Raw genomic sequence first — 18,314 nt, forward strand, 5'->3', positions numbered from 1 at the left:
CTGTCACATTCTGTTCCTGTTTTATTTGACTAATTAAATTGTTTTGGGATGCAATGGCACCTTAGAATATGAGTCGGAGACAATTCAAATGGTTAGTTTTTTTTTTTTTGTAATGCTCCCATGTATAAGTATATACTATGTCATCTATGCCTATGTCACGATGTTCTGTGAACAATCTTGTGTAAGTAACTGTGCAAATTTCAGACTCAAAGAACCATATCAGTCTACCTAGCTACCGTAAACTTTATTCCAGCCAGCCAATCTATCGTTTCAATCCCAGCTAGGTTTTTCTGTGGCAGAAATGAACTACAGTATCTATAGGCACCACTACAGTCAGTAATTCCTTTGTCTTTTTTTACATCCCTTCAGGTTCTTTGGATTTGTGGCTCGTAAACAAGGAAGCACGACAGATAATGTCAGCCACCTCTTTGCAGAGATGGACCCAGACCAGCCTGCCACCGCTATTGTCAACTTTGTCTCCAAGGTGATGCTCGGCAACCAGAAATGATGTGCTCCCAGTGTCGGACATTTTGTGTTTCATGAGTCAGGAGGTGTTTTTTTTTTGTTTGTTTGTTTATTTTTGTATTTTCTGTAATTGTTCATTTGTGGTGTTCTTGGAAGGACTTGGAGTTGATCCGAGATGGAGATAGAGAAAGTGCATCATGGGATAGTGGCTGTGCTGATGGTAGGGGAAGATCTTGATGTATCGCAAACAAAAGAAAAGGTCAGGGAACTTCCTTTTGATGGGAAGTAACAAAAGCAAAGTTGAGCGAATGGGATACTGAAATCTAACCAGCTTTTGGATTGATTAATCAAATCTAGGCATTTAAAAAACAGACCTTGACAGTTTTAACATATAAAACATACCTTACAAACTGTGGTTTCTGTTTGAAGATATTGGTCTTTAACAGTGTGTAGAAAATTACAAATGGCATCTACTCATTCTTATGAAGAGAAAATAATATACATGTACACTTGGTGTACCAATAAAATGTATATAGTCATTTATAATGCCCAGAATGGTCACTGGGCTCTGTTAACAGGTAGTGGATGCTTAAAGGGCTGTAGATATCTTCACTCCTCTAAATACAGTCAACCAAATCTGTATTGGATGGAGGCAACACCTTGTATTGGTTGGTAACTGCCATGGTAGATCTGAGATTCATCCCAGAACATGGAGATTTCAGTAGACGGAGGTGGAGTACTCTTGCTGGCAGACTCCTGAATGTATTGTGTTTAGCTGTAGTCTTGTTTTTAGGCTTTGCTTTGCTTTGCTTTCTAAAGAGGCTACATGCTTGGTAGAATAAACATTTGAAATGGCTTTTCCTGCTTAAACACACACTGTTCTTCAAGAGAGACTCAACACCAGATGCAAGTCAAAGTGCAAGTGGAGTCCTTTTTAACCCCAAAACATATTTTTCAGATTTAGACTAATATTTAGTGTTACCCTGCCTTATTCAGTGTTAGAACTAAAATAACTGATAGATATGCCTACACCAACTATGATATGTTGCTTGTAGAAATGTCAACCGTGCAAACCCAGCCAGGGGAATATAAAATTCTATGTTAAACCCCTGTCGGTTTTTGGTCTATTTGCAAAAAGACTCTCATGTCTTTGAAGCCTGAGCTGAAGACTTACTGTTTCTCTTAGTAGGCTTTTTTTTTCCATAGAAAAAGCAAGATAAACAGATGGAAGATTACTGAATGAAATGTATTTTTATTTTTATTTTCTGGAAGTATTAGAATTGAAGAACCTTTTTTGAGTTTTGCAGGACAAGCCATTTTCACTGTTCAAGGGTAGCTCTTCTCTCTTTAGACACAAATACAAATATAGCTACAACATCCTGTATGCATAGAAATATTCCTATCACTGCTCAAGAAATGGCCTTATAAATATATGTTATACCGAAAAGTTAAGTAAGCTAATCAAATATATTAAAACAAATATATATATTTAGTTTCTTTAAGAAATATTTATTTTTTGCCATGCCGTGCTGTTTTAACTCGTATATAAAAATCATGTATAGTAAAGCATTTAAAAAAATATATATTTTGGCTAAAAATTGACAGATTTTAACAACATTTAAGAAATATAAGATGTAAAATGTATGTATGTTAAAGCTTGTCACTATATATTTGGAATATTGTTTTTTTTCACTCCTTTATTGTTTATTCTTTCATAATATTTTTCTGTGTTAGTTGACAATAGGCATGTGAAGGGTTAAATTCACAGGAAGGATAGAAAAGAAAGAAACATGCCTATCCTTGTTTTAGATCTATGTGAATATATGCATTGTATGTGTTTTAGTACTAAAGTAAAATATGTTATAAGGGCAACATAAGGAACAAACATGTATTGGTGTATATACTAATAAAGTTATAAGGAAGGCCAGGATTTTTTGCACTTGACAGGTTTAAAAAGTAGTTCAACAGACAAGCACACAGATCAATAGAGTTTAGTCTTGGCGTGATTTATAATTGGGCTTTTGAATTTATGGATAAGGAATTGAATCCCACATTTTCCACATTGGTCTGTTTGTTTTACTTACTAAGAGCAACTGTTTTCAAAAAGTAAAAAAAAAAAAAAAAGTACAGTAACAGGAAGGAAATGTTGAATGAAGAATTGTGTCAAGTGCATAGAACCTGGAATGTCTTTTAAGAAGTGTGATTTGGGGTTGAATTGCTGGTGGGAGTTCTCTCTGTAAAAAGGAGCAAGTTATAAAAGAGCGAAGTGCAGGAATGAGGCATGCCTGGTCATTTAGAATCCAGCCACCTCGTACTGAAAAATAAATGCTATAGTGTACAGTGTGCCTTTGCTATATTCATAAAAAGAGAAGTCTAACATTGTCTACTAAAATAGAAAGATTAAAACATCACATTTAGACTCACAGTACTTCAATTATAAAGTATTTTTTATCAGAACAATGTGATTATTATTATTATTATTATTATTATATTATTATTATTATTATTATTATTATCTTTTTTTTTTTTAATAGCAACTAGGTGCCTGACATTGATCTACTTTCTACATTAGAATCCAGACAGCAGTTTCTGAAATATCTTTTCCAACAGAGACAATGGTCTTTGGAAAGTCTTGGATTCAAGTTTTAAAGTTATCTTGGCTTAAGATTTGCTGCCATCTTCTGTTGCAAACTGCTATTACAATTTAGCATTCAAAAGAGAGCGAGCTAGAAAACATGCCTTATTGCAAGCTTCACTGTACCGTACTCCACTGCATACTGCTGTAACTGAACAGAACGGTGATGTCTTTGTTTGTAATAGCTGTTGTGATAAAATGTATATTGCAAACACCATTCTACTGTATTCTGTACATTATAATAAGAGACATGTCTATATCAGAGATGAATTTTAGTACAGCCTCTAATTTTTCTAGCTTTCCAATCCCTGGGCTGCTTTGTCACAGGAGGACAACTGAGCATTTCTAAGCTAACCCAGGCTTGCCATGGACACCTCGGCTCACTTAACACTGAACTTACCTCTATCATTCTAGATTTGGCAGTGAAAGACACCAGAGGAATACTCCTGCGGACATCTAGCTATACCCAATGAGACACATTTGAGATATTCTGTACAGCTGAGATATTGGTCAGTTATCCCTAGTCTTCAAGAGGAGCATACCTAAGCATACCTGAACATGCTGAAGGACAATATACTTAATTTCTTTTTTAGACTTGAATGGGTAGTGAGTATTTTATGAACCACAAGAGTTTCTCTTAAAATATAAATCCCCCTAGTCCTCAAAGAAAGTGTGTCCTTTTTTTTTTTTTTTTTTTTTTCAAAACTATCTAAGCGTTCTTCGCAGAGCAACAAAGCGAAGTAAGCGGAAAACATTGCTGTAGGGCTTTTGTAAATGGTGCCACTTTGTTAAAGCAAAGCATTGCACACAAGGAAACAGAGAAAGTATTTTTTTTTTATTTATTTATTTTTTAACACAGATAAAATTACCACTTACTAAGAGCCCAGAAACACAAACACATATATGCACGTGCCAAAGAAAGAATTGAAATCGCACTCCCTGCTATTAGTACAGAATTCCTCTTATGTTATCTTTCTCTTAAACCACCTTGCTGGAATATCTATGTTTATAGAAATGTTTCTACAGTTACAAAACAGACATATAGTCGGTTTATAATAGAAAACCCACATTTATTCAATAATCTTTAACAAGGTTTCACAAATGTCCCGACTTGGGATTTGTTGTAGTTTTGTTATTCATGAGTTCATGGATTTCAGGGTTACATTAGTAGCTTTGGGGAAGTTTTATTATTATTAATATTATTATTATTATTTCGCATCGTAGCTTGCTTTTAAAATGTACCCTCCCTCAACTCCTTTTGAAAGAAGTGGTAACATATGGTACTTGTAATTTGGTGAATTCAGCCCCACTAAAAGCTTTATGCACTTAAAAGGCTGGGGAAGGCAGCTAAACCGAAAGAGCAGTTAGCGAGTAGCAGATGCACCGAGGCAATATGCAATCAAATTAAATACTTTCACCTGATTACTACTTTGACTAGATTACAAGCATGCCTAAGCACTTAATATTTCTTGAAATGTCTTCCTTTTTTAAACTACAGACAGTATATAAATATTATGTAATGCACTTAAACTGTGTTTAACTGATACATAGCCGTGGATAGTAGTTTAAGGATATACTGTATTAACTCCAATGTGCCAAAGAATGTAAACATTTTCAATTTTCTTTGTACTATAAGTCTTCTTTATTTGTTTAATTATATTAAATTCAGTTTAAAAATATAATACATTAAATGGTATGTATGTTAATTATTAGATTATAACAGTTATAAATTATAAATCACAGCTTATATATGTTTTTGTCTGGAAAATGATAGCATGTGTTAGAAACTGTTGTCGAAATACATCCTGCAATTTGTTCTGATGTGTATAGCTCAGTTTAGCTTCTTTTGAAATTCAGCAGTCGGAATGATTCAGTAATTTCTGATTCAATGATTCCTCCCAGATAGCAGCGTGCATTTACATGCAAATACACCATTTTTATAGTACACATCTGAAGCTCTGAAATCGCAGGAGAATGCCATTCAAGTATTTCAAATCTTAAAAGAAACTATCAAACTCTAGCCAGTACTTTCAGTTCAGTATAGAACTGGGGATGAGAGAACACAGTTGGAAATTAAGTAGAGACTTCAAGTGGGACAGAGACTAAGAAATACTCCTTTACGCAGAGAGTGGAATGGATTAACTATCCATGTTGTGATGCCAAATCATTGAGATCATTTAATCGACTAGACAAAATGTTGAGATCAACCAGCTACTAGAAACACTGACTGACCAAATGGTTCCCTCTCATTCGTAATTTTCTTATTTATAAAAAAATAAAATAGTGCCAGCAAAGTGGTTTAAACTTTGTTTTTGTTTTGAATTATATTTTCTATTTTTTGTATTGCATTTCCATTGCTGCCATTGTCTCCTTGTGCAAACTTGCTAATCAGTGTTATATCTTACTGATAAAAAAGAAAACTGAAGAAATACGAAGAAATGACAACCCCCTGTTTCTGTATTTATATAGATAGGATTTTATATCCCTACCTGCTTGTTTGCAATATCTGTTTTTGGTACAGAATGTGTGAATGTGCTATCATGGCTGTACAGAACTCTTGTGTATTTTACTTTGCATATTATATTGTATGGCTTTATTGTTTCTGAAAAAAATAATAATACAAGATAAATAAAAAGCAATACAAATCAGTTATATAAAAATATACCGTTGCTTGATATGATATTGTCGTTGGGGGGGTATTTGTTTGTTTCATTCATTTCTGTCCTAATGTTGTTGTTGACAGTTTTCATTTTACAATCTTACCAAAAGGCTGAGAATGAGAATTTGAAGTGCTATGTGGTGTATTCTAATTCTTTTGTAATTCTTGCGATTACAGAGACCTCAATATACACACTGGTGTACGGTACATGCTATACAATTATACATTAACTGTGTAAATGTATAAATGCTGATAAAACATTCAGTTCATTTCAAAGTGAAACAGCAATTGCACATACAATACATTTCTGTTTTATATACCACGGAATCCATCATTTTATCTCAAATTAATATTGATTATACCATACATGTTTGATGTTAGCCTACAGGTGAAGTGGTTGCTAGGGTTATAAGATACATACTAGATAACGAGGACTGGCTTACGAGGACTGGCATCCATTAATTTATAGTAGACTAAAGAAATATCTGCACTGTAATATTATTAGAGCACCACTAGATGACACCAGTTCCCTGTTACAGGCTAATATTACACCGTTTGAAATCTACAGTAAAATCTCATTGACTGTGGAGGGGCTTGGCGTAGCTCAAGGAGACTAAGTAGTAGAATCAAATCCCACTGTGAGAATTAAATGCTCATCATTAAAAACTATTACTCATCCAATATACATGTGCTGTAGGAATGATAGCTTCTCTTTGCACATTGCATTGGAATAGAGTTGAGAATTCTAAATGTTTTAACACACCATAGAGAGTATTACACATTAGTGCCTGTGGAACACTGAACGCCGGTGAGCATAACGCTTGTGTGTTCCGGTTTAAAATGAAATATGGGGATATCCATGATAATGCACTTTATTAGCTAAAAATCCTATCCAATAAAAGACCAAGAACCACATCATAAAACACTGACTGGCTTACAATGAAAATGTGTTTAACATTATTTGTTTTACAAAGAAAAATAGAAATCGATTTAAACATTGGTTTGTATGATGGTGATACCTTAGCGCTTTTTCCTTGAAGGTCACTTTCCTTCCCAGAATCCCTGCCTTTCAGTGAGAAAACCTTTTGTGGTTGCTAGGTTACAGTTGATCCATAACAGATTTCTACAAAAATAAACCAAATTAAATTTGATAAGACATATATAAAATAGAATGGCATACATAGGATATCTGAATATTTATCAAATTCTTTCATTGCTGGCAAACGCTGCACCCCCTTTGCGTGCCATCATATATTAATTATAGCCTGGAATAATCTATTCTATACATCTTTTAGACACTCCAGTTTGTAGTAACTGGCTAATTGAGATGTGTTCAACATGTATCACTGACCAGCTCAGACATAATTGTAAAACTGCAATAACTAAACATTAAAAAGGACAAACAAAACATGTTCAAGCCCAAAATGTAATTTCCCAAATGGAAACTCATTTTAAACTATAAATATACTCTCCAAACATATTTTGACATCAGCCGAGTGTTATGACCAAATCCTGGTAAAACAAAACATTAAAACATGTTCAGGATATACATTTCTAAAAAACAAAACAAAAACACTTTTCATCATAGATTCTGAAATGTTCGGTATGCCTGTGGGCAGTTCAGCATTATTGCTTGTGCATTCGTGGCTGACAAGACGGCTGCCATTGGAATGTCCCTTTTAGCTGGGCTTGTGCTTCCGTTGTGTGTAAGTACTCATCGTTGGTACCCCTGACTATATGTTTTGGTCTAATCAGACTTGTTGCAAGAGTCATCCAACCAGAAGAGAGTCTCACATGACTGTCTATAATGGATTTCCTGTTGTCTTAAAAGGATGGGTCTGATTGCAGGTACTTTTTTTTTTTTTTACATTTCAACTAGCCAATTATACAAACAAGTCTTAGTACTGGATTGTCCACCATTGAATTGTATTGTAGCTTTAAAACAATTATAAATTGCCCTTGTTGTTTACTGTGCACTTTGTAATAAATCTGTTTTAGCATACATGTATTTTCATTTTAAACCAGAATCTGGCACTGTAGTACTTTCATGGTCTTTTCACCTGGAGAGTGACATTGTCCCCACCCCTCCAGGGCCTTCTTTCCAGTCTATAACCAACTAGCTGCTTCCCATTGCAGCCTGTAAAAATACCTGACCCCAAAAGAAACGACTGAAGTAAAATGACATAAAAACATAAGAAAGTTTACAAACGAGAGGAGGCCATTCGGCCCATCTTGCTCATTTGGTTGTTAGTGGTTTATTGATCCCAGAATCTCATCAAGCAGCTTCTTGAAGGATGCCAGGGTGTCAGCTTCAAACACATTACTGGGGATTTGGCTCCAGACTCCCAGTGTTCTCTGTACACCCGATTTTAATGGCAATTAACTTCTTTTGTCAACATGGCAAATATTAGGGAAGGCATTTATTATAACGTCTATATCATTTATATTAAATTATTTATTTCTGTTTTAACATGGAACATTTGCCTGAAAAAATAAATCTTTATATAAATAAATAAAAAAAAAGGTATATATGATATTTGAACCTACAGCATTCAGTTTGCAAGTATGTTGTATTAACTATTAGTGTTATACAATTAGTTGAAACAAGCAGTATTTTGAAAGATTAAATCAGCCAGCTGAGAATTCACGGGACACATTTTTAAGATTTTTCGAGCCATCATTCATGTTCATCATCCTCATTCTGAGATTTTGATCTTGAGCTCTGAAAAATTTTGGTTTCCTGTCAGTGTAACGCCCATTGTGATCCCTACTAGCGCAAGGAAGTACGGTTTCCTATCTCGATACTGGCTGATGAGAGTAACACTATCTGTGGTCACCACTAGAGGAAAAGGAACATTAATTTCAGAAAATTAGCTACACTTAAGAATAGCCTATATATTTGTTAAAAATAAAACATAAATAAATAAACAAATAAATAAATATACATATTGAAATAAGTCAATACATAAATTAATACATAGACGTTTATTTATTATTGGTCTTGGTATTTATTTATTTATTTATTTTTCACTATCATTTGTATATTAGTGAAGATTTTTGCACATAAAGGCCATCATGCTTGTTTTATCTTCAAATTACAAAATATATTGTAATGACCCAGACAATTGCTTTGTTGCAGACTTGCTGTCTGTTCAGTTTGTCTTGTATGTCTTTTATATATGTTATATGTATTGTAAGGGAAACAGGACAGGTCACATCGTTAGTGAATAGGGAGAATGTGTGTTGTTGTTTACGGGGGTTGCAGAGCATTTGACAATTCAACACCGTCTCCCTGAGTTAGGGTTGTCGCCTGTCCGGATTTGACTGGACAGTCCGGGAAATGGCATCTGTGTCCAGGTGGCAAGAATTAACAAGCCCAGATACCACGATGTCCGGTATTTAAGTGAAACACATAAGAAACGCCAACCTTTCTATAATATTTTTTTGACATAAATTAGTTGCTTAAATGATTTCCACTACCTTATTAGAAAAATGCACTGTTTAGTATTGATTTGTACATTGTACTTAGCCTTTGAATAATGCTGAAGACAATGAACATACCCATGCAATGTAAACACTCCAAGTAAGGGGTTGCAGTCACGTGACCCCAGCAGGTTACATACTGGCGGCATTTGCAACCACAGAGCATACTTCTTACCTCCAGTCACAGGAATTGAAAAGATATTACTTATGATGTGCCAGATACTTAGAATTTGTGACCCCTAATGTGCACCAGCAGTGAGCAAGCACACTTTGACGTGATTTGACCAAGTTTCTTTTTTCCTTTTAAAAAACGTACTTACAGTACGTGTTAAGAAAAATACATTTTCAATAGTTTGTTACAAAATACAGTACTACTATTAATTATATACAGTATTTCTAAGTTGTTTGTGTATAGATGTTTAACATCTTTCAATAAATAGACTCACAATTAAAATAATGTATATGACACATTTGGTATAAGAGTATCATAACTTTATACCGGGATAAAAAAATAAACTTTTGTTCCATAAAGCGTCAGTGTGGGAAAGTGGGGTGTATTCACAGACATGGGAGACAGAAGATGGTACTTGAAAACAACGCACAGGTGCCCAGTTTTATTTATTTTCTTTTTGATTTATTTTAGCCCACAGAGGGCGCTGTTGTCTGTTTTCCATGTATACCGGCAACGGTAATCAGAACCACAGGGTTACCAACACAGGTATAATCCCTTTAGGATTATGTTAAATTTTAATAATATTCATATATTTCACATATTTCAAACCTAAAATAACATTGTACCGACCCTTTCCTTGCCAATACAGAAGATCAGGTCCCAGGTCTCTGACGTCATCTGTTTGCGCCATTAACAAAGCCTCCTGTTGCAACCAGGGCTTCTAAAGGTTTACATGATAAATGTGTTTTTCTCTCCGTCGCTCCAGCTGGCAGATCTCATAATCCACTTTCCCATTCCGGCATATAAGCTCATAAGGTCCTTGCCACTTCATCAGAAGTTTAGACTCAGAGCTGGGTAACAATAGAATCACTTTATCCCCCTGGCTGAAACGTGCCTAACCGGGTCCCCCTGTTACTTACTTGGGTCTCCTGTCTGCATTGAGTCTGCTGCAAATTATCATGCACCCACTTTCCAACAGACTCAAAACGTTTGCGCAGGTCCAAAACATAGCGGACAGTATTGGTCGAATTATCCTGCCGTTCCTCCCACATCTCTCTGACCAGATCGAGTATGTCATGGGGTCTTTGCCCATACAACAACTCGAATTGTGAAAACCCTGTAGAAGCCTGAGGTACCTCTCTGATAGCAAAGAGAATGGGAGGGATCAACTGGTCCCAGTAGCACATGTCACTGTCAATAAATCTGCGCAACATGTTTTTGAGGGTATTATTAAAACGCTCCACAAGACCATCGGTCTGAGGGTGCAAAACAGAGCTCTTAATGGTCTTAATCCCTAAGCACTCCAGGAACCACTCGACTATGATCACCTCTACCAGCCTGGCAGTGTTGGTTGCTCCCGGGTTCAACCATATCCGGGCATATTGCTGTAAGCAGTGAGCAATAGCCCTGGGGTATTTCTCCGCTGCAAAGCTCTCCTCCCGGAATTTGTGGCGATAAACCTCTGTTAGTCTGCAGTTGAGGATGGCCACTTTCATCGTGGAGTGGTCCATCATCGCCGTGAAATCCAGGGTCCTCGCAGCTGCCTGTGCCTCCCCCGTCAGCTGTGGCAGGAGGTAGCTAGCCAACTGATCTCGGGCCCACTAGGCAGAGATCATCATAGCCAAATACCTCCAGGTATGCTTCTGGCCAAACCTCTGCAGTCATCTTTGTTGGTCACTATAGCCATGGGTCTTGCCCCGCAGCTCTTGCACTCCCAGAACTACCACAGTAAGGTTTTCACGCAGGAGATCCAGTAGGGTGGTGAATTTCTGGGAATCCATTCTGCTCCCTCTTTTTGATCTGCTGTGTTTGGGCAGTGCCAGTGAATCCTACTGCCGACACCACATCTGGAAGGGTGGGGCTGTTTACACGGGAGACAGAAGATGGTACTTGAAAACACCGCACAGGTGCCCAGTTTTATGTATTTTAGCCTGCAGAGGACACTCTTGTCTGTGGCCTGTATACCGGCAACAGTAATCAGGACCACATGGTTACCAACACAGGTGTGCCCTTACAGGTGCTCAATAATAATAATAAAAACCAAAGGTGAAATGTAAAGGGAAAATAAAACACAGTAGTAAAAATATAAGACAAAAGTGATGCTTATGCAGTGCCCCCACTGCCGCTATGCCAGTCAGCTTGGGTCTCCGTCCTACACTTTGCTGTGCATTATACACTGGGTTGGCCAAGGTTCCCCTATCACTACACATGTCCCCTTGGGTACGTAACCATATATTTTAATAATTGGTTTATTTAAGGCTGGCTGTCTTCCTCAGCTGTGCTTGCCTGATTTTGTTTGTTTACACTCGTCCCCTCAGCTGGTATCATTGGGTTTCCCCAGTCAAGGCTACCCGAATGCATAATCAAGCACAGTTCTTATGGTCCAAGAAATCCTCCAAGGCCCGACTCTCTACCACTCAGATAGAGGAAAAAAGCCAACACACCTTCACCCAACCTCTCTGTGTCATTGCCATGATTGATAGGCGAATATTATGAGGCTGCTGCCCCCTTCCTGCAGAACTATGCATGCACCAGACAGTCAGCACAGATCTCCCCTGTTACAGTCAGTAACTAGAATCTGTATATTTACTGTATAATGAACTTCAGCGGTTGACAGCTAAACTGTTAAGCTAAGCTAAGGAGACTGTACTAAAAGGACTATGCTGTGCAAAAAGGAGCACAACATTAATAATATGAAATGTACATGCATAAGATTTCTGTTGTTTTCAAGTTGCCTAAAATTACAGGTAGATGGATGCAATTTGCAATTATTGTACTTCTAAATATGTCATAAATTATGATGTTTACATGATTTCATATTGGTTAAGTAAAATAATAATTATAGCATAATGCATTCTGTTAACAGTAAAGGCATGTTTTATGTAAGGACTGGAAATCACCAACCTGCTTAATTGTGTTAAACTGTATTACAACTAAATGAACAGACCAAACGTATAACAGCACAGTTTAACATGGCACGGAAACGTATAACAGCACAGTTTAACATGGCACAGAAACGTTTAACACAGAGTTTAACATGGCATGGAAACGTTTCAGGCCTGGAAATTATGATTTAAAATTAAAAAAACATGATTGCTACAAATGAGTTTCTTTGACTTGATTGCAGAGTTGTGTTCCCTGGTGATGGTTTCTGCAAATGTTGCCTTTCCAGGAGTATCTGCTATCTGCTAGTCACTGGTCTGGGCACCCACTATTGTTGCTGAATATTTACAAACAACTCTCAAACAATGTGTATGTGCCACACAGAGGTAGCACCAAATAGTCCAATAGAAAGTGACAGTCGACCAAAAAACTTGTTGTCGACCTACCGCACATCACTTGCTGTATTGTCTTTATTTTGTACAGATGTAAAGGTAATTCCAAATTTTGAGAGCCCTGCAATCATTCTGTTTCGTGATTACATCACAATAATTAGATCATAACTTTTAATGTTTAATGCCAAAGTAGTAATTTGTGTGTGTGTGTGTGTGTGTGTGTGTGCTTGTATGTAAAGTCCAGTAATGAACTATAAATGTCAGTAGTTGTCATCTTTTTCATCTGTTAGAACTAATTTCAGATGACTGGAAATGCAGTTGTGGTTGCAACATATAAATTGCATTTTAAAACATTTATTAAATTGTTTTTAAAAATTCCAAGCAGTTTTAAAATATGCCCCACTACACCACAGCATAATGCCAAACAAGGGAATGTTCTCATTGTAAGACTGTACACTGAAGAAGGCGCAAGCTGACATGCTTGTCTACATGATTTAGTTTCTTATAGTTTTATCTCAGAATTCTGATTCTTAAGTTTTCTTATTTTACTTACATTCTCTAATTTGTTGGCTGACTGAGTTGAGTAGTAGCTGCTGTACTGAGACTTGTATGCCTGCTTCACTAATAGTGAAGTGGGACCCAGCAGTCACCACCACCCTCCTTAAGGATGCCTTCCAAGTAGTTCATTACAGCTTCTGCCTCAAAAACACAGCAACCCTACTGGGATTTGTTCTGAACAGAGTGATATCTATTTACTGAGGCAGGGGGAATGCAATTCATCCTGCTTGCACCTATCATAACTATCATCACTGCATTCTTTCCATAGCCTGCAATGCTAGGAATGAGGCCATGAAGCTATTCTATTTCACCATAACCACAGCTTATCAGCATTGGACAGCGGTGACGATTAGAACAGATCCCCTGAGAACTCACAGATACAAAGCACTTGTACCTAATTGTACCACAAGCACAGCTTTGCCAGAATGTGGCATAGACTCCATAATGTGCTGGAAGGTATGTTGAGGGATATTAAAGTATTACAGAACCACCAGCAGTGTTTGTAAGAAACAACATTACCTTTGCTGTATCACTACATATTCCCGATAGTTTCAATATTTTTTTTTTATTCACACATCATAGGTAAATGAACTAGAGATAAATTGTTCATCAACAATGCTTTAGTAAACTACAGCATTCATTCAGCCTTCCAGAGTAATCAAGTAATCAAGGGTACACCAGGAGAACATGCCTTACTGTGCTGTGTAAAGGGAACGGAGTACCCTGAACTGGATGGCCAGACAATTAATTCCCAGGGTTAGGCAGAAGTCGGCCATCTAGAAACCTAGAAGGGAAACGATGTGGCAGCTGCGGATTGGAAGAGTGGTTGCAATCGTTAACCCAGGGGGCATGATTGACAATATAAGGGGACATAGCGAGGTGATCTGTTTCTTTGTTATAGTTAATGCTAACCTGGAAGGAGAACCTTATTGTGCATCGTGAGTGTTTTTTGTTTTTTTTGTTGTGTCTGATTATACTTGTTATTATTAGATGGCTAACACAATCTGGAGCTGTCGCTACAGGCCAGCACAAACCTGGACATCACTGCACTTGTATTTGCACCACAAGCACTACAGCACTCATTTTGGACTGGTGACCATGTTTGTACATTGTGTGTATTTAATATCGTGTTTATTGTTTCAGGACTGAATCCCTGGGTTAAACTGTGTAGTACACAGCCTTGTGTACTACCATTTGTTATTATTTACTGTGGTCAAGTGACTTTGGATTATAAAATAAAACACCATTTCACCTGGATTATTGTTGTCTGTCTGTTATTGATCACCACCTCACTCCTGCACCTGCACACTGCAAACCACTTTGCCAAACATATACATATTTTTTACGCATGTTTTAGAGTTTTCACTTCTAAGCCTTGTATTTAATGTATTATGCACTGTTTTCACTGTAGTTATTGTATTATGCATTGTTTTTTTACTGCATCTTGTAAAGCGCTTTGTGATAGTGGTGCACTATGAAAGGTGCTATATACAGTACAAGATTGATTGATTGATGTAATGTCTCCATGACTAGACAGCACATAACTATAATAGATCTATTGACACCTGTAGAAACCAGCACTGTGTCAGAATTTTCGCACATACTCTTTTTATTGATATATATGCTCTGAGCACACTCTTAATTTCTCATTATTTTCTTATAATATAATGAGATACATACTCCTGTCATTCTTAAATCACCTTCCATTGGTTATCTTTCAAGGTTGGCAAATCCTGCTATTAAGAAACAATATCAAATCCTGCTTTGAGGTGCCAAAAAGACTAAGCCTTATCTTTTGAAGGTCTCATGCCCTTCCAGAATTATACTGTGTCTGAGACAGACATCTACAGAAAAAACACAGACCCCCAAAACTATTTATTTCACGTTCAAACTCCACAGCTCTCTCTGCAAATAATTACCTCTGTTAATTACTGCAGTAAAATCTTTATATAAATTAAACATGTATATTCTTTTAATATTTGTTTAATTAATATTGTAATGTCTAAAATATTCTTTTTATTTAGTTTGAGAAATTGAACTCATTCTTAAATTGATTAAATGAACATTATTTCAAATGTGTCTTAACAATATATTTACAATATTGTCAACACCATGCTATAACAACACCTGTTACAGCATCGGTTATAATAAACTTTTGCTATGTTCTTTCAACAGTTTAACTTTAATTGAGTTACTTCAGCATAACAGTTGCTCCTAGAAATGGTAATATTATTTTACTCTGTTGACTTTTTATGAAGTAATTTAAGCTTTCAATGGAAGGTCCAGTTATTTACATCTAAAAACAGCGCACTGTTAACATATTAGAATGGTATAGTGTTATATTGACTGAACTAAGTCTGACCCTCTTCACTGTTTAAACAAAATCCAGTCAAAGCAGGTTTTAAGACAACCTTTGCTTTTTGCCAATTTTAGGGTTGATTAATTTGAAACTCTATCGTAAGCATTTTTCAGTACTCATTATTTCAAACCAATATTTAACTTAACATTTTAACACATCCTACACTTTCCATTCCCATTTCTTCCCGCCAGGTTCTAAATAATTTCTGTTATACATAGAAAATTATTTTGTAAGATAAACTCCTATCTTCTGTTGTCTGAAAGGTATTAATGCTTGTTAACAATAACGAGGTCGCTCATTATAGAGAGGATCTTGGCTGTTAAATTGCCCGACTATCAAAAATCCCTGCTTCATCGGCCAAACCCAATGAATCATTTTCATCACTGCCTGTACTACAAGCAGGTGAGAACGAGGTTACCAATCGGTGCACTGTATATGTAAAGTTACAGTTTATACTTTACAGTAAATGATTTTATAACATGTAGTTCTAATTCAGGTGTGTCAATATAGCAATCTCTTGTAAACTGCAATTCTATTTTACTTCATTGATATACACAGAAGGCAAGAGGCAAATTTTGTATTATTAATATTAAGAGGACTGTTCATACATTTACTTAATGTTATTATATTAGGTTTCTTATATATTTAAATACTTTTGTTTTTTCTTTGTATAATCAAATCTAGCTCAATTGCTTCGGGCATATTACTGTGCTCCACAGATTCTGCCATTCTGCTCTCGCTGGATCAGAATGTTTTGAGGCTCTGAGTCCAATTAAAAAAGATGCTTTTGCCTGATAAGGGAGGTTTGGATCTTTCAGCAGGCAAGTCTGACCTTCAATGCAATTAATTTCTCCACACAGGCCTTACACAGATCTGCTAATAATATTTTCTACTGGTTGTATATTCTTTAAAACACATTACAGTCATTACATTATTTGTTACAGTTTTACAAATTTTCAATATGTTTCCCAAAGATCAGACTGCTTCCAGTAGCTGTGACAGTCTTGGGTCAGTTTCTGCTCTCAGTGAGTCAGTTTCTGCTCTCACAGGTGTGGGTGACAGTCTTTAAAAGCCTGATACCTGCAAAAACTTAAATCGTGTTAGCTGGGCTCCCATTTCTACATTCTCATTCCTGTCATCAGTAGGCATACACATTTTAAATGAATCTGGGCCCATCAAAGAACCGCACACCATTGCAACCAAGGCCTTCCATGCAAAAGGATCTAATGATTTATAGCACAAAAGGAATGTGCCAGAAATGACAGATGACAGCTGGGAGTTTTTTTTAAAGAGACTCGCAGAAGAGTTGTGCCCCGGCTGTGGGGAATAATGGCACACGGTGGCCATCTGCCCCACGCAGTACTGAGGGGGAGGAGCCATCGCTGCCGTCCCAAGAGCCGGAAGAGGAGGAGCCGTCGCTGCCGTCCTGTGAGCTGGAGAGGGAGGAACGGGAGGCCCAACCCCCAGATTTTTTTTGGGGGGGGACAAGGGCCTGAAGCTGGTGCTGCACAGCAGCCCCTTTATTTACTGCTGAAGGGAGCCCTGCAGAGATGCCGACCACGAGCCCTGCTATAGGAAGAGCTGGCAGTGCCACCTGCCCTACCCCTGCTGTCGGAGGAACCGGCAGTGCCACCAGCCCTGCTGTCGGAGGAGCCGGCAGCAACCTCAGTTCCAGCCCTGCTGCTAGAGGAAAACAGATTTTTATACCTGCCTCCACCACCAGAGAAGCTGGAAATGCCTCCACCAGCTGACCACCTCCACCACAGCCCCGTCCACCACTCCTGTGCCATAGCTCTGCGCCTGGGGATTGGTTCCCTCAACCTGGGCTCCCAGACACCCAGGCTGTATGTCTGGACCTCTGGTCGCTGGGCCTGACTCCAAAGTCGCGGCACCACCAGGCATAGGAGGTCGCCCGGTCTCCTGTTCTGCTCCCACTGGTTTCCCAGACGTCGCTCCACAATCGCCGGGGCTCGCACCTCTGCCTGGGGCTGCAGCCGACTGCTCGCCTGCATGAGCTCCTGACGCCCCATCCACTACGCCTGGGTCCCCTGTCGCCAGGTCTCGGTCCCGGCAGGAAGGTGCCGGACTATGGACAAAACGTCCCTCAAGGATGGGAGAGGAAGGACAATAGGGGACTTGAGGGAGGGTGGATGGCTTTCAAAGAGGGGAGTGGGGGGGAGGTGGCCGTGGGGCCATGTGTGCTTGGCACAGTTTACCTGACACCGGTGGGGTGTGTGGCCATTCAACCAGGGTGGACAGTGGGGGGGGGGGGGGGTGAAATGTGGCAGGGCAGGGCCCTGTCTGTAAATATTATTGTGTGGTGATTTGGTGGTGGCTGGCAGGGATGGGGTTAATTTCCTAACCCTGCCAAAATACATGTGAGAATGTGGCTGGAGCTAATTGAGTAATTGATAATTACGCTCCAGCCTATAAATAAGGGAAAGGAAAGAAAATTCCTTTGTTTGTTGGAGGTGTTTTGGGGTGAGTGTTTCTGTGTTGCTAAATTTGTTTTGTGTTACAAAGTTCAGTGAAGGCTCTGCCCAGCCTGAACAGTTTTTGTTTGACCTTTTATTTTTGGCACTGTGAGCAGTGTTTTATCTTTTTGGTTTATTTTTGTTGATTAAAACATCGCAGCAACGTTGTAACTGCAGTTTTACTGTCTCAGAGACTCTGTCCTCCCAGCTATCCTGTCACATACCCATAACCAT

The 18,314-nt window shown here is 37.9% G+C and overlaps 1 protein-coding gene across 10 annotated transcripts in view; it reads left to right on the forward strand.

The window, feature by feature from the left end:
- LOC121322053 (tensin-like) overlaps nt 1-5,748 on the forward strand; it is a 309,001-nt gene extending 303,253 nt beyond the window's left edge. For all 10 annotated transcript variants that reach the window (XM_041261524.1, XM_041261522.1, XM_041261526.1 and 7 more), the window contains one exon: nt 370-5,748. In XM_041261524.1, coding sequence (XP_041117458.1) covers nt 370-508 — 139 coding nt within the window. In that variant the 3' untranslated portion in view covers nt 509-5,748. The remainder of the gene's footprint in view (nt 1-369) is intronic.
- Nucleotides 5,749-18,314: the final 12,566 nt, after the last annotated feature.

The sequence above is a fragment of the Polyodon spathula genome, chromosome 10, assembly GCF_017654505.1.
Source record: "Polyodon spathula isolate WHYD16114869_AA chromosome 10, ASM1765450v1, whole genome shotgun sequence".
In the NCBI taxonomy this organism is placed as follows: domain Eukaryota; kingdom Metazoa; phylum Chordata; class Actinopteri; order Acipenseriformes; family Polyodontidae; genus Polyodon; species Polyodon spathula.